Source organism: Anomalospiza imberbis, chromosome 4, assembly GCF_031753505.1.
Source record: "Anomalospiza imberbis isolate Cuckoo-Finch-1a 21T00152 chromosome 4, ASM3175350v1, whole genome shotgun sequence".
Lineage (NCBI taxonomy): Eukaryota > Metazoa > Chordata > Aves > Passeriformes > Viduidae > Anomalospiza > Anomalospiza imberbis.
The window spans coordinates 45267614-45285172 of NC_089684.1; the positions used below are offsets into that span (position 1 = coordinate 45267614).

The window sequence follows — 17559 nt, forward strand, 5'->3', positions numbered from 1 at the left end:
TCTCAAGGCTTTATTCCAGGCTCCGACTGAGACGTGATATGTCATATGATTAGCATCTTTCATATTTACAAGAGTAGTGCGGGCTGCCAGTCTTTAGAGAAAGGCGAGAGAAAGAAGGGGCATATGCTGAAATGGATTTAGCATTTGAAAGAGAGAAAAGAGAGCGGATAAATACACTTAAACGAGGATTTAGTTTTACTCCCGTTGAGTTCTAATGGCTTGTTGATTGAGATTTTAGGGAGCTGGGACAGAGGTGTCAGCAGTAATTTAAAAGCGCCATTCAGCCCGCCCCCGGCGGAAGGAGCCGGCGCTGCCCCTCAGGGCGGAGCGGTGCCGCGGCCGCGGACTGGCGGGAGGGGCGCATCACCGCCGTGGCGGCTCCCTCCGCCGCGCGCGCGGCGCCATCTGGCGGCGGCGGAGCCCGCGGGAGGCCTGAGGCGCCCGGGATCGGGAAAATCGGGGAGCAGGCACCGGGAATTCCCGGTGAGTCGGGCACCCGTCAGAACGGACAGCACCGCGGCACTGCACACAAGCACCGTCCAGCCTAGCCTTGAACACGTACAGGCATGGCGCAGCCGCAGCTCCTCGGGGACACTTGTGCCAGTGCCTCACTGGTACTCCCATGATGGAAGAATTTCTCCCTAATATCCCAGCTAAACCCATCCTCTGGCATTTGAAGACATTCCCCCTTGTCCTGTCACTCCATGCCCTTGTGACAAGTGTCTCTCCAGCTCTCTTGGAGCCCTCATAGATCCTGGATGGTGCTTAGGGTTTTCCCAAAAGCTGTGGAAGGGGCCTTTTAATTGTTATAGCCAAACTCCTTCCCGGATGTGACCCACCTGTAAACATGGAAGGTGACAGAATTGTTCTAAAATACCACGGTGTTTTAATCTGCAGAACAATGAAATACCACTAGTATAATGAACTACACTGTAAGCATAAAAGGATTTCACTTCTCAAGCAGAAAAAGTCACTCTATTCATGGTTATCAACCAAATAAAGTCACTTTAATTTTTAGTCTTATGAACACAAGGTCAAACAGAAGTCTAAGTGCACTGAGGTCCAAATAAAAATACCCCACATTAAATAAATACTAGATTACAAATTACCAGAGCTATTGCTATAGACAAGCAGTTAATATTCTGATTATAAAAACAATACATATTTTATTTTTCCTTTTTCTTACGCTGTTCTTCTTCCTCCCAGTTCTCCAAGTAAGACTTGAGAATGTCATTCAGCTGCTGCTCACACTGGCTTGCATGTTGCAAGCCATTTTCCCATCCTAAAAGCAGCAATAAACAGGATAATTACATCTCTCTCTACAGCACCCATCATGGAACCAGCCCCTGGCAATGCCAACATCTGTTCCCTCAAGAGTATTGACTGGCTGTGATATTTCTGCTTGGAAAATGGCTCTGTGGAGTTCAGTCAACAAGATGCTTTCTTTGATGTCAGCCAAGCAGGTAAAGTTCCATTATTAGATTCATAAAAACCCTTTGAACATAAAAAGAGTTTGCAGGTAGAACTGCAAATGTGCAACTTGCACATTCTTGCATTTTCTTGCAATATATTAGATTTTCTATGTAATATTAAACATTGGAGTTTATATGTAATGAATATAGTGGATGCTCTAGTGTACATACCACATATTTTATATGTTATTATACAGTATATAAACACTATAAGGTGTATTATACGTAGTCTAATTAAAGATAATGAGGTGCAAGGTCTCAAAAACCCCAGCAAAGAAACTCTTACCTCTACAGTGGTGAATTACTCTTCCCCACAGCCTGTTCCTGTTCAGACAGGGCAGATTTCCCACAATCAGCAGGTGCCTCTTTGCCCTCGTTAGTGCCACGTTCATCCTCTTCTCCGAGTCTATGAACCCAAAGTGCCTTGTCCTGACACAGGACAGCACAATGATTTCCCTCTCAGCGCCTTGGAACGCATCCACCGTGGACACCTGGACAGGCTTGACTTCAAAAGCCTCGGAGTGAACCCCACTGAGCAAATTCTGGATCTGGGGGCAAAGAAATAGGGGAGAGGGATGAGTTTGGCTACTCAGTGTACATTTAAGAAAATGGCTTTATTGATTTTTGTTATTGATTTATGATACAAACCTTATACATTTGTGATTTATAAAGGGTAATCACACCAATATCGGCTCCTTCTATTCCACTTGCAATCAGAGACTGGATGAGCTTGACTGTAAAATGAGCTTCTGCCATGTTAAAAAAGCTGTTGTCTCTTTCAACCTGGGAAGAGGGAAAAAGATTCCCAAATTGGCTCTCACCAACAAAGCAAAAAGGAAGGGAATGGAGGCAAACCGACAATACTGACTTTTTATATAAGAAGTGTTGAGGAACTCACTTGCTCCACGCCATGAACGCTATAAAAGCAGAGTGTTGGTAGCCATTCCAATAAAGGAGCCCTGTCCTCCTCAGAAATGCCATCGATGAGGTTCCCGTCGTAGAAGAGCTCGTTGGTGATGGCACTGAGGGCAGGGTGACAGCGGTACTGTGTCCGGAGAAGAATGGGGACATGTCCCTAAAGAATGAGGATAGAGAGATGGGGGCTGGGAAGCGCTCACGTGGATGGAGCTCAGAGCAACCTGGTCTAGTGGGAAGGTGTCCGTGTCTGTGGTGTGCGGTTGGATTGGGTGACCTTGGAGGTCCCTTACAACCCAAACCATTCTGTGATTTTATGTTATTTTGCAATGCTGAAACCCTGATCCTCTGACACCTGAACCAGAATTCCCCTAGTGACTTCAGGGTGCTTACAATTCCGCTCTCCACCTTTTCCAAACGTGTGTTCAGCAGCACCTACCATTAAGCAGAGCCGGTCAAAGAGAGTCTGCTCCAATCCCTGCCCATGAACACTCTCAGACCCCTGAATAGTTGGTGGCAGTTGCTTGGGGTCTCCAACAAGAACGAGCTTTTCACACTGAAACCTAAAAAAGAATGTGGAAAAAAACCAGTGTTCTAAAAAGCATCTTAAAGTGTTCATAACCAAAGCTGTGTCTCTGTGTCACACTGCTTCCCATCAGCCTCCCTTCTCCACCCCAGTTTAATAACACCCTGGGACAGGCCTCAGTTTAAAATCCCTCTTCTTGCTCGCTAAGGCGAGGCCTCGGGGTTCATGTGCTCACAAAGGTGTGGAGTCTGGCACTGCTTGGAGCTTGTGTCCCTGCTGAGGCCCCTCGGGAAGGCTGTACCTGGCGATGGGGAGGAGAGAAGCAGGTTCAGTCATCTGGCTGCACTCATCCAGCATCACCACAGGAAACCTGAGCGCGTTCAGGCAAGGGAAGGGGCAGGCAGCACACGTCACTCCGACCACTTTCACCTTCCATCAGCGAGGAGAAAATGGGCAGGCAAAAAGTTAAGGTCATTTCATAGTTCATTCCTGTGCAGCACCTAACTAGAGCAGGAGAATACACATAAATTTATTTTTAGGAACAGGACACTAAGCTATACCCTGTGCAATCAATCCTAACATTCACTTTATATTGTAAAACCAGGGGCTTGGCAGGTGTGAAAGGGGATTCCCACTTCCCATTTGCTGGGCCCTGCAGATAAGACACAGCAAATCCATGCTTTCCCATCCCATCTCTTTGACTGTACCTGTTGCAGAATAGTTTTATTGGTCCCCAGTTTATGCTGCTCAATGCTCTTCCTGACATACAGTTTCTCAGCTGGAGTCAAATCTTCTTTCATGAGAGCAAGCAGCTCTTTCAGCTGTTCATTTTCATTTCCTGAGCCTGCATGTAAACTTCAAAGAAGGTTTTGTAACATACATTACAGTAACCAAAGATAGCAGTGCTTGGAAAAATAACTACACTTTATACATAACAGCAATTTACAACACTGTGTTAACCTAAACCAAATTGCTTCAGATCCCTCAAGGAGGTTTCTTACCTATGGGGAAGAATTGCTTTCGTGATTTTCCTTATACTTCCCACTCTTATAAAATCCTCAAATCCAAGATCGAGCAGACTTGAAAGAAAAAGCGATGATAAACATTACAGAAATGGAAAAAAATATTGAAAACTTTAAATGTAGTTTCAAAAGACACAGCAGAACACTGAGGAACACAAACTTGCATGATTAATAAGATGAAGCACCTCAGGAATTCAAGAATATCAAAATCAATTACCTCATCATGATTTGCCTCAAAAATGCTTAAAGCACTGATGATTCCCCTCTCATAGTCTTCCAGATGTATCTTCCCTTCCTTTTTCCTTGCAACCCATGCATTTATTTCATGCTAAGTTTTCACAAATCAGATTCGCTCTGCTCCTCCTTCCCCTCCTGCTACATCCCAAAGATTCCTAAGCAGTCCTACTTTGTCATGATGGACTTTAATAGTATATATTATGAGAGCAGAGCCTGAAGTAGTCTTCTGTCCATGTTTTATGTAGCTTTCACTCTTTTAACTGTACAAAAGAGCTGAGGTAAAATTAAAGCCTGTGTGTGGCACTTTTTAGGGAAATAAATAAATCTTTTTGATGTGTTTTTCAGGAAATACCAATACAATTAGCGCTACAATCTAAGCGTGTTATTGGTTTTGGAAGAAGAGTCCATAAAAGCCTCAGTAACCCACCCCAGCAGTATCCTGTCCACAGCAACGTTGGTGGAAGAAGCAATGAGGAGTTTCCATGGAGTTGCCCTCGGACCCTCCGTAGCTTCACTGCTTTCAAAGAGCTGCACGAGGAACAAGATCACCACAGACAGCAAGTAGCTCTTGCCAGCTCCAAAAACACCTGGTATTTTGGAAGAAAAAGTCCAAGTTGTAAGTGAGATTTTCCTAGAAAGTTAGAATCAATTGCTTTAACTTCAGTTATGCTGTGACTCCTCAAAAAAAAATTTGCATGCGCTTGCTTACACTTACAAAAACAAAGCTAATACACGATAAAAAGTAGTTTTAATATGAAAAGAAAAAAGCTGAAGACACTAAATAACTCAAATTTTGTGTATAGTTATTTCTAGGCAAAACCTCATATGCTTCAATAAAATCCTGCGAAAGGCAGAATGAAAATTTAATTTAATTTAAATTTAATTTTAATTTAAAGAGGCAAAAGCTCTGCGCTGACAGAATAGATGTATTAATGTCACGGACATTATCAGAGGGGCTGATTCTTCCATTTCATATTAATGGCATTTTCCATTAATCAACATTTGTGCAAAGATAGAATAGCAGCAAATGTCACAATTCTTGGCTGTGTACCACGTATGATTGTGATGGGGAAGCTCTGATGTTCCTCCCCTGGTTTGGGGTTCTCACAGGCCATCATCTGAGCTATGTGAATCAGTGATGCTGCTTGGTCTGGGTTCAGGGAGAACCTTTGGATCATGTCTTCAGCCACTCCCATTGCCACTTCAGAGCTCACAGGGCCAGACGTCATTGAGCATTTCAGGCTCATGGCAGGTGGAGTAAATTTCCTTTTGTTGACTCTTTTTGTAGTATTTTCAGAATTAAAATTCCTAAGAAAACAAAAAATAGCCAAAAGTTGTGATATGATACAGTTTGTATCTCCTGGTTCTGATATTCCTGCACTGGACTGCTCACAGTATCACAGGACAGTAACTCACATTTTCAGGAGATATGGGATCAGTGGTAATGTGGATGGATTGAAGTGCTCCTCCATGTTCCTTAAGGATGCCAGCTCACCACTGGCATTACAAACCAGCAAGGCATGAACACACACTGGAAGGGCCACGGAAAAACAAAAGGAGAAAGAAATGAATAGAGCAGAAATTTCAAATCAGCTGAAGAAATTAATTATAAAATGCCAAAAGAGTAATTAACTGATTTTATCGTCTTCATTTACAAAACAAAACAACCAAAAACCTTCAAATTAATTCAACAGCAAAACCAAGAAACTTTTGCAGAATCACAGACTTTGAGGTTTCTGCATTTTGTTTTTCAAGGACAGTAAAAACATATTCCTTTTACTTACACTCTGACAGTCAACTTACATTGTATATCATATTACATAATTTATTATTTTCTTCATATTATTCTCATTTCTTCCCCACCCATTTGGAATTTGCCAGTGACTTTGCAGGTTTAATTGTGTTAATTACTGTATACAAATTATATATTCCAACACACAAGGGAAGAAAACACTGTGAATTAAATCACGTGCGAGATTTGAGAAATTCTAAACTCATCCTTCATTGCTGGCTGGATTTTTCCTTAGTTGTTTCCCACAGTTCTGAATGCTGCTGTGGAACTCACTGTTGGATCTCCAGCTGGAGGGACTGTAGCCTTTCAGTGGTAGCAATTCTATTTCATTGTTGGAGGATGGTCCAAAGAAAGCACTGCTTGCAATGAAAGTATCGACGGGATCAAAGTTCAGGGTCTTGGAAACAACCCAGATGTCGTCTGCCAAAAAAAAAAAACAGTCCTCATAAACTTCTCCCACTGCCCCCTTTTAAATCGGATGTGTAAGATGTGCCCACCTTTGCTGTAGAGAGAAGAATGCTCCTTTCTGCTTAGTTTCAGGTACAGTTTGGGTTTGGAGTCACCATCAAAGCTGGCAGGTGTATTCATAAATTTCTTGAACTTACTGTACCGCTGTGTTGGAATTTCAAAGGCTTTCCTGGGAAATTGTAATTAAGAAAAAATCATGTAAACCATCAGCACATTTTGGATTCAGCACCAAAAATAACAAACCTCCACAGATTGGACCAAGTGGGTGTATATCATCTTACATCAACAAATTTTAAATACATTTATCTTGACTGCAAAATTCCCTCATATTCAGCCACAAGTAAATTGTTTCCTCTACAGTTAAACAGCAGAGAATAGCCTTTGAGATGACTTCTGGCATTAGAATTAGAATCTTGGAGACAATAAATCAAATTCTCCTGCTGAGGATTAATTGAACAATAATTCGAATGCAACAGTTCTGACATTAAGCAATTGATCAAGTTGCTGGTCAGCAGTTTTGATTCTTGCTAAAAAGAAATACCATTGATATAAATATTTTTCCTTCACTAATTTAGCTCTTGCATTTCTTTACAGAAAGAAACATTTACTCTTTAAATATAGAGAAAACGTGTTAAATCCTGCTGAAAGCCTGAGTGACTGGAGTATTTATAAACCTTGAATTCACACAGCATTTCAGGATACCTCACCAAAAGCTGGCATTCCTCATAGACAGCAATCTTTTGACTCCTGAGGTATGTCCCAATACTTTTTGTGTCGTGGAGCACTGTGCTGGGTCTGGATTTTGTCTGTGTGGAGTGCACATCTTCAATCCACTTGAAAAAGGAGCACTGCTCAGCTTTTGGGGCACCACAGGCATAGAACAAACGGCCCTGAAAGGAAAAGGAGGGGGGGGAAAAAGTCCATGAGCACTAAAACAAGCAAGAAAAAAAGAGAAAGCAATGGATGCTTTCACCCCAAAAGTGTAAAACCACAAGGAAAAAAGAGCACCTTGTTTTGACCTTCTTTTTTAACCATCACCAGCTTAGCAGGGTGCATGTGGTTGCACAGTGGAGCACAGCTTCCTTGGCTCTGGCTTTGCCCATCTTTCACTGCAGTGTAAAATGATATATCCACTTTGGAGAGGGCATTGTGCAGTCTCTGTGCCAACTCAAACAGCATTATGTTCAATTGCTCTTGGTGGGGAAAGGAGAAGAACAGAATCATTAGCACACCCTCGAAATGCTTACACAGCTACACAACATTCAAACAAATCTATTTCCATTGGAAGATTTCCATCCCAAATAAAAACATTTAATCTGAGTCCTAAAAGAAACCACGTGACCTGAAAAATCCATTTATTACAGGGCAAAAAAAAAAAAAAAAAGGCTTAGGTAACTGAAGACTGGAAACAGCCCTGAGGTTACATAGTTGAACAGAAGTGTACTGTCTTTTTGGTTTGTCTTTGCAATTTTGGGTATAGACTGAATATATTTCAGCAGATCTATAAAAAAATGAAATGCACCCTGTTGTTTTAATAGGCAATGTTTAAAATGACAGCATTTCACAGAGCAGAGACTTACCTGTCAGAGCAGCTTTAAAAACCTGCTTGTAGTGAGTGTGAGACTGAAACACAGCTGGGATGGAAATCCTTCTTTTAGGAAGATTGGCGTGTTTCACTTTATCCACAGGAGGAAAAGACAACTCAGAAATTGTTATTTCCTAAAAAGGCCCAGGAAAATAAACCATAAAAAACTGTAGGAGTTGGAATGAGACTAATTTTGCAGATTTGTGAAAATACATTTTACTAGAGCTTGGGCATCCACTTAGGATGCACCATGAGGTTAAAACTTGCTCCTTGCCAAACAGCCTGCATTTACAATAACACAGATAATACTTCCAAAAGCTTTAGAGTAAGTTTTATGTAGTTCAAAACCATATTTTTCAGCACTAAGCATGGGGAAAGAGCACACAAGCCCCATTTGAAACACCACTTTTGCACAGAAATAAATTAATTTTAACTGTCTTGATAAGCTTCTTAAGTCTGGTATATATGGATTTTACATATATATATATAATATATATTTGTATAAAAACGCATACAATGTGTTTATCGGTGTATATATGAAATATATTAGTTATTTCCTCACCTCTATTTCACACAAATACTGTAGTGGACAGTTTTAAAGAACCGAAAAACTTAAAAAAAAAAAAGAGTTCACATTTCTTTCAACTCTCAAAACCATTTGACAGCTTTAAAAACCCAACTTGTGATTGGTTTGGTGCTTCACCCTAATTTTCTCCATCTGCCTAATGATCACAAACACCTGTGCCAAATTTTTAGGTGCTTATTCAGGGCTATAAGTTGGCTTTTACACAACTAGAAATGAAGGAATTTATAGTATTTTGAAGTCCGAGACTATGCCTTGAAGCAAAAACAGGTGTTGATTAAAATGATGCTGATACCACAATTAAGAAAAACCCTTGGTGCAGACAATTTCTTACCAATTACAGCTGTCAAAACAGCCCAGCAGCTTTTCTTTCATCTTCCTGCCTTCAACATTACGAGTAAAAATCTAAATCTAGCACTGTGTTTGCCAAGGAATTACCTTTACAAAGGATTGGTCATGGCACTTAAAAAAATACATTTTTGGTGTGACTAGTAGGTAGAAACATTTCATCCAGTCATAGTGATAATATCTGCAGGAAATCAGATAAATGCAGCCCCCTTGGCCAGAGCAATGAGTTAGTGTCAGTGATAGCCGTGTTTGCCTGAAGAGTTACACACCTGGCCGTCTCCTGTTCCGGCATGGCAGCTCAGGTGACTCAACACCTTTTGTGTGGCCGCAGCCAAAGGTGTCTGCCTTAAGTGCAGGGAAAGCACCTTCCCCTCTGAAATCGGATCTGGCTGGCTGCTCTTTGCGGCCCCGGAGCGTTCTGCAGGCGAGCCCCTGGCTGGCAGCAGCAGTGCAGAGCTGGGAGCACTTGCATTCGCGGCTCTGCCCTCTCGTGTGTCACCTGGCGGCATTCCGAGGACGCTCCGGGCACAAATGTCATCGTCCTCTTCCCCTTCAGTGTTGTTTTCAGGGATCAAATCACTCTGAGTGCTGCTTTGATACTTCAGCCACTTGCTTTGTCTGGGTTGGGCAGTCACATTAGGGAGCGCTGGTGGCGCAGATCCCCTTTGTCCATCTTCCGTGTACTCCCCAAACACAGAGGTTTCATAATTCCTGTCCTGGGGGCTGGGAGCGCTCCTCGGAAATGCCACTGACTCGCTGCGCAAATTGACTCCTGAAGAGCTCACAGACTGCTGGACCTCCTTGCTCTCAGTGGGGTAAAACGTGTCAGGAATCTCCTGGGTGGCAGGAAGAGTGACAAACGGAGTCCGAGTGACAAATGGAGTCCGTGTTTTCATCGTGGGCGTGAACGCTGGGAGGCTGCATTCCTGTGGACAGCTGGATTTCTCCTGGGCTGTGGGGCAAATACAGCTTACAGGCAACCTGGAGCACCTAGGGATGGCACTTCAGGTGTGCCAAAAGGAAGGAATTCTAAATTCTTCCTTTTACACCTGTCTTCTAACTGGGAAGCTCTCTGGATTGCTCCTGGGCAGTATTATACTAAATCATGGATTTTGTGTGATTCTTTTAATTGGTGGTTTTTTTTTAATTACTTTGAAATTAAAATTTCTAAATTTTGTTTGAAATCTCCATATTTAGAACACATTATGAAGCCACTCTGCTTGTATAAAAGACCATTATTTAAACATGGTTATATTTTGGAGGTCGTTAATCTGATGTCACAGACAGCTGCCAACTAGAAAACACCCAGTTTAACATTTGCTGCTTTTTTTCCCAAAAGATAACCCACAAACCTATGAATTAATATTAAAAAATGCAGATAAATAAGCTGTTACTACCAAAAAGCATCCTTTTGGCTAAATTAATTATCATTAGTGACAGTTCTAGAGAGATGCCAAATGGGAGAGGGTCAGAGGACAGCTGAATATGGAAGAAAACTCAAAGCAGGTAAATAAAAACATAGCTATCATTTAGAAGCTTCGCTTACAGCCTTTTTGCCCCCAGACTAGAAGCTGATTTTTCTTTATAAAACTAAATCCCTCTACTCAAGTCTGTTTCAGGAGAATATAATTGGCAGAGTAACTGTCTATGATAGCCCAATTCATTGTGCTTTGAGCATCCTCAGAGATTTTTCAGCTAAAAACACTGTGAGGTGCCAGTATAAACCTGTAAATTCTTACTGAACAAGAAATCTGGGAGTTCTGGTTCACTTGATAAGATCCCATGTGTCAGGGGCTCCTGGATGTCTCCAACAGTCTCTTCACTTCCCCAGGCTGGAGAAATTGCAGAGTCTGGATCAAGTGGGGAAGTCAGCTCTGATGAAATCTACAGGTGAAGAATTAACATGGCAGGTGAATGACTGGAAAAAGCCCTGCCTACAGCTCTTTTAGCAGTGTTCTCTCCCTCATCATTCTAAACAATTGAAACGTCTCTCAGAGTTGAGATAAAACAGTTTCAAAAAGAATAAATTGCCACGAACACACAGGAAATAAAGCCAAAAATATCTGCAAGAGCCAGTCAATCCCCACCTTGCCAGGTTCCCAGGCAGCCCACTGTGCTTGTCTCAGGTCAGAGGGTGGGTGTGACATGGTCCACGGTGGCACATCCAATGCCAGTGCTAGGAAAAACACATGAAGTGCTGAAGTCATGCAGAAATTTTGAGGCCTATCACTGCCCTTCTCCTTTTACTTTCACTTACAGGACTGATTTATTCCTGGCTCTTCAATAACATCAGCCTTTATTTGAAAATTCCCTTCTCTGATAACATCAACATCATCCTTATGAAGGCTCCTGGAACTTGGAGACTTGATTAAAAAAAAAAAAAAAAAAAAAAGCATACTCAAAATCTTGTTAGAAATTAAACTGTTTATCTTCTTTTTTCCAAAGTGCCACTGATCAAAGGAGCAGAAAAAACCAAGTCACACACTACAAAGTTCTATGACAAAGGTAAAGAAAAATAATTGGTTTTGATATGATTGCAGCAGTTTAAAAATGAACTATTTTCTATCCTAAATTAACAGGACACTTTCTTGCACTAAGGTTAGTATGGATAACTCAATACAAAAACGTTTTACCTGTCTGAAGTTATAAAGGTCATAATTCCTTGAAAAGAGGGGTGAGAAAAAAGTCTCAGCTGCAAAATCCATGTTCTCTGGGTGCTGCTGCCATCCTAGCTGGGAGCATGGAGCTCTCAACATGACCTCACCAGCTGCTGATCCTTTCACTTGGTGCCCTTGGAAGGCAACAGGCTGCACAATGCATTGCAATTATCACTAACAGCAAGTGAAAACTGCTCTACAACTGTCTACAGTCAATACAGGTACTTTTTACACATACAACAAAAATAACCTGTTGACTCTGCAGAAGAGAAACAAAAAAAATATGGGCTTTTTTTTTCCTTGCAATTTGAGTTTAAAACCTCCTGGAAAATTTCCTGCAGTGAACTGTACTAAAAATTATGAGACCTGGTAAAAATTCTATTAGGACTTAGTGCAACATATTACAACTAGCAAACAATTTAAACTGAAATTTAGGAAACACTGTTAATTATACTTGAGTTCCACAGAAATGGTACCTTTGGTTGCCAGTCAGAGGTCCCAGGGTCCCTTTGGGCTGCAGCTATTGGTACAATATATGCCTCTGTCTCCTGGAATAAATTGTCCACACAGTTGGGCTGCACAGGAAAGTATCAAAACCTAGTTAGTCTAACAATTTAATAACTATTTAAAGTGAAAATTTAGGCTAAGAAATGTCTTCTATTTAAACAAAGGTAGCCTTTTCAGTTACAGCTTTTTTATTTGGGAGCCAGGACCATCTATAACAGGATAAGAAAATACGTTTGCTTTTTAAACAGAACAGGAAAAAGGGAAGGATTTCAAAAATATTTCTTTAAGCTTTAGATGGATTGAAAAAAAAAAAAAAAAAAAGCTGTTAATAGCATTGGATAACAATCAATGTGAATTATCAAACACAAACAGTTTTCCCAATGTACTTCAACCCAAATGCTAAAACTCCAAGGAAAGCCATGTATTTAAAAAGATAGTGGAAAAAACAAAAGGTGGTAAAAGATAGGATAGGGAAGGAGAAATACCAGACATATTAATGGGATATTAAACATTACTAAATACTAAACTTTTCATTAAGTGTCTTGTCATACATGAGGCCTCCTGAATATTCTCAGTATGACATCCTCTATTTATTACCAGCTTCATAAACAATGCCTCTAAGCAATTTGTAACTCAACCTCTATGGTTCCATAAACCAAGAATTTTATTCCAGGACCCAGGTGGAAAATGAATTTATCTTGTACAGATAAATATATGTAGTCAAAAACTGGTTACCATAAGGCCAGGAGAATCAAAGTATGAACAGGAAGATGCCTGTAAACTTTCTGAGTAAGGCATTTCTGTAAACTCTTTTAGAGCTACAAGAGATGGAAAAGCACAGTGAGTTACAGTCAGTAGTCTGGGGTTTTTTCACATGAAAACATCTGAATATTTACAGGTCTTGCAAACCTTACCCATGCAACAAATTGCACAGTTAGCATTTAACTGAATGAGAGCAGACAGAGACAGACTTGGAGCTCACAATGTTGCTTTAAACAGTAAAAATTTCATGAGGGAGCCTACATAACACATCACTCCAAAAGTATTTCTAAATGCGAGGAGAAATGAGAGAAATCTAACAGGAACAGACATACAGAATCCAGTCTGAAATAGAAGCTGACCTAACCTTCATCCTTCTCCAGGGGTTCAATTGTCTCCTTAGTGTCTGTTTCACAGAACATGCTGGTATTTTCCTCCATCCTTTGCAAGCTCTCTAATGCTGTGCTATGCTGAGTCAAAGCTCTCAGAAGAGCGATATCATTCACCAAAGCAGGGAGTCCTGAGGAATTCCCAGCCACTGCTGTGCATTTCAGGAAATCCACCCCCATTGTTTCTCCTTGGCAGGCTTCAGGAGAAGCAGTTTTGCTCTCTGCATTTTCCAACACAGTTCCTCCTGCTGCTGTTTCCTCTGGAGATGAATAACCTGTTTCTAAAGGATCTGATTTCTGTGACAAAGCCAGCAGAGGGCTGCCTGGTTTCATGTCATCACTCTTAGAAGCCCAGAAGGGCTCTGAGCCAATACCTGGGGATTCCACGCATCCAAGCTGTGTAACTCCTTCCTCGGTCTTTTTGTCCAAGGCAGAAATTATTCTGCTGGGAGAAATACCTGGAAGACTTCCAGTGGCCTCAAACAGCCTGGTTTCAGGGTGACATTCATGAACACTGGTGTCACCAGGCAAGAGATCAGAGTGCTGATTTTTTACCCAGCATGTGCCATTAATCGTGAGTGCTGCACAGTCATCCAGATCCTCCTCTTCGTTTGTGCCTTCAAAACTTGATTGACTCTCACTGATCTCTTTTACGTTGTGTCCATCACCTACAAGTTCCACTTTGGTTCTGGTCTGGTTTGCAGCGTCTTCTGCAGTTCTCCTGGCATCATTGTCACAAAGCTGGGGTGGTGTACCCCCCTCTCCGTCAGATTTGGAACATATGACTTCATTTTTGCTGTGTGTCTCTACTTCACAGCAAGAATGAGGCTTCAAATAAGGGCTCAAGGCAGCACCTTGTGCTACATCTTCTCCCTGGAAGCTACCTGGGCTCCATGAAGGCGTGTCTCCCCCAGAGAATTCCTTCCCTTCTCTCTCACACACATCTTCATTGTCTATGTCATTAAAATCAAAAGCCTCCATTAGGTTAAAGTTAACCTCCATCAGTTCCCCATCAGGACTACATCCTGTGCCCTGCAAACTGAACTCCTCCTTCACAATTCCAGCCTCAGTCAATGTCACATCCCCAGAGAGCTCCGGGTCACTAGACACTCCCTCTGAATTTTGCCTTGGATGAAGCTCACTCTGCATCTTCACAGAGAAATTCTCCCTAAGACTGTTAGTCCCTGAATGCTCCCTGTATCCAAAGGGATTGTTTTCAAAGGTAGTTGGACTTGCTGAAGGTAAAATGTCACCTGAGGATGAGACAAACTGACTGTCACTCATTCTACTCACAGCAGACTCAGGTAGGAAGTAACTATTTGTGTTGCGGTGATCTTGTAAATCTTGACTTAAATTATTTACCTTTTTGTCTTGTCTCTGTCCTGTGACTTCTTCACCACAAGGTTGTTCAGCTGAATTTGGAATTGTTTGAGCATTCCAGTCCTTTGTATCATTTACAGTTCCCTGCACAAAAGGCAGGTGCTGAGTATCTGGAACGAGTCCTTTGGCAGGGTCGCCTGAAAAAGCAGGTAGGACAGGGCTTTTTTTGTCACATAAACCTGCATTTTCTGCTGCCTGAAACCTGGAAAGGCAGCCTGTGACTCCAGATGTTTGCTCTCTGTGTCCTTGTGCTGGTTTAGACTTCAGAAGAGCAATTATCTGTGCTGTGCTCCTGATGTGGTGGGACACTGCCCCGGGACCCGTGTGCCCAGTGAGGAGAGGAGATTCTGGCTTCACAAGCAACTGATGGGAGTTTTGCTTCTCTGTCCCCTCACAGCTGTCACTAAAGGGAGCTGAAAGCAGTGAGGACACAGACATTTGCTCTCTGCCGTTGTCCCTACACCCCTCTTCCTGACTGCTTGCAGAGGGATTTGTTTCTGCATCTTTCTTGCGAATCGTAGAAAACAATGGAGAGCTGATATAAAACTTGGATGGAAAACTCCCTTGGCACTCCTTAGATGAAGGCAACACTGTTGGTTTTCCTTCATCTTCCACAGCTGGTATTTTCTTCTCAACTTGGCGTGGCCCTTGGAACCCCTGGGAGAGAAATTTTCAATTAATCCCCATTTTGTAATCAGATGTTAAAAATGGGGCACACTCCATGGATTACATTCTGATCAAATGGCCTGAAAATATACTCTGATCAAATCCACCTGAGGATGCCACAGGTGCACAGAAACAACCTTGAGCCCTTGTGATTTTTATTGCGGGCTCAACAGCACCAATCCTGCTAAACCAAGTCTCCTAAATGTGAAAAAAAACACATTCTGGAGTTCAGCTAAAAAAAAAAAAGAAAAAAAAAGAAAAAAAATATAAAAAAGGAGGAAGAAATTATGTATATATTTACCATTCACAAAAATATGTTTCCCTTGTGTTTTACACTGCATGTAAACATGAGATACAAAACTTTGGAACAAAAACACACCGTAAACTTCCTTTTCAAGCCGACAGGGAGATGTCTTGGGGGTGGAAGACCAGGTTTTACACCATTTCTATCCACTGCTGGAGTTTCTGCTTTCTTTGGCTGCTCTTCAGAGGCCTTTTCACTCCCTTTGACTGCTTCAACTGTGATTAAATATCGCTCACTTTCAAAATCAGCTCCAGGAGACACCTGGAAAAGAGAGAGGAGCAGTGTGTACATAATAGTACTGCGTAAGAAACAATATTATATAGTTTTATTTAAAATAAATACAGTCTTTTAAGTGCCTATATGTAAAAAAATCAGGTACTTACACCTACTACACCACAGATGCCATATAATACTTTTATTGATACATATATTGTAAAAAGCATTAGCACTTAGATCCAATGATTATTTCATATATCACTGTAATACACTGCTTTTACCACAAAGGAAGAAAAATGCCATGAAACCTTCTGGGCAAACAGTAAGATCTATTAATAACTAGAAGCTGTTTTCCCTTTCCATTATTTGCACTGTAGCAGAGTTTCATATCAACAACAAGAAAAATTACTCTTTGGCTACTAAACAAGTGTTTGAATTGCTGCCTGAAAGACAAACTACAATCAGACATAAAAATAACAACTCTGAACAAAAGATACCTGAGATTTTATAAAGATACTCTCGAGACATTGTCCTTTATCATCAAACAAGGTAGCCTGCAAAATAATAAAAAAACACATTTCAAATAACCACTTATTTCACTTATCAGCTAGACTGCCACTGGCAGTAGTAGATGATATTTAATCCAACAGTGTTAAATCTGAATTTTCACCTGATTTCTGCCAGTTCTAACCCTCAGAATTCCGTCTTGCCATGTTTTTGATTTTTTCATCTTTTGGTGAGTGTATAACACCTGTTTTAAATATGTAAAATAGTGAAAAAACAAGAAGTAAGAAAATGTTCAAATATTTCAGTAACTACAGTCTCTAAACTTACACCTACTTAATTGCACAGTGTTAAAAATCACTCACAGTAAATTCCTGAGAGGCCATTGCTTTGGCAACACAGTCATCCAAAAGCTTATTTCACAAATATCCACATCTTCCCACAGCCTGAGAGACAGGGAAACAGTCAGGATGCACCAGAGCTGTGAAGGAAAAGTGTAGACAAAAAATTACTTATTTTTTCCCCTCAAAAGAAAATAATTAGATGCAAGGTGGTATGGAACCAGTGTGGTAGAGCTGCTGTGGGTGTTTTAAAGAGAAACCTCAAAAACAATCCAACACACTGCTGGTAAAAAAAAAAAAAATCTCTTTTTAATAGATGTCAAGATATTTTCCAGCGTTTAGATTAATTAATTCATTTAAATGAAAGGCTGGCAACTCTGAGTACTCTTATTCAGAATTACTTGAATTAAAATCCAAAAAAAAAAAAAAAAAAAAATAAAATAAAAGAGCCGTTACCAGAATGATTTGAATGATTTTTGTCCCAGGTGTGGAGTTGGTCATGCATGTTTCGCTCATGCAAAAAATAACTGACTCCCCGTGAAGCTAAACCTCTTTGCATATTTGAAGTTAGACTGCAAGATATTTCAAAATATATTTTTATGTTTATTTTTAATCTGTAAACATTTAAAATGAATATTTAAATATATTTAATGTTTATGTATAATTTTCATTTAATATGCTTTATGTAAATGTATTATATGTAATATTTACATGTATATCGCGCTTTGGCTTGGTGAGAAACAGTTTATATGACGGAAAGGGGAAAGATTCGCGCCGTTTCTTACGGTTGCCACCTGCTTGGGTGCTTCATAAGGTGAAAATCCTAGGACACGCTTTTGAGGACAGAGACATTGCTTAAGCTCTCAGAGCAGCTGGCTCAGTGCGAGC

General features: G+C 40.9%; 1 protein-coding gene and 2 long non-coding RNA genes across 3 annotated transcripts; 2 read left to right on the top strand and 1 right to left on the bottom strand.

The window, feature by feature from the left end:
- Positions 1-985: 985 nt before the first annotated feature.
- On the bottom strand, positions 986-16841 carry ZGRF1 (zinc finger GRF-type containing 1). Its single transcript, XM_068188314.1, has 28 exons — positions 16696-16841; positions 16497-16577; positions 16324-16380; positions 15686-15871; positions 13239-15297; positions 12848-12930; positions 12082-12180; positions 11582-11755; positions 11206-11311; positions 11036-11124; positions 10688-10832; positions 9218-9900; positions 8013-8151; positions 7441-7625; positions 7135-7322; positions 6462-6601; positions 6238-6384; positions 5589-5703; positions 5224-5480; positions 4600-4759; positions 3915-3992; positions 3621-3768; positions 3215-3342; positions 2827-2950; positions 2371-2547; positions 2121-2255; positions 1759-2020; positions 986-1282 (listed from the first exon to the last, which is right to left on the bottom strand). Exons 1-28 carry the CDS (start codon positions 16714-16716, stop codon positions 1167-1169), a joined length of 6282 nt encoding a protein of 2093 aa, XP_068044415.1. The 5' UTR covers positions 16717-16841; the 3' UTR covers positions 986-1166.
- On the top strand, positions 1278-4743 carry LOC137472853 (uncharacterized). Its single transcript, XR_010998441.1, has 2 exons — positions 1278-1463; positions 4518-4743. It is a non-coding gene; the product is annotated as an uncharacterized lncRNA (long non-coding RNA).
- Positions 5282-15172, top strand: LOC137472851 (uncharacterized). Its single transcript, XR_010998439.1, has 4 exons — positions 5282-5424; positions 7027-7184; positions 11394-11453; positions 15038-15172. It is a non-coding gene; the product is annotated as an uncharacterized lncRNA (long non-coding RNA).
- Positions 16842-17559: the final 718 nt, after the last annotated feature.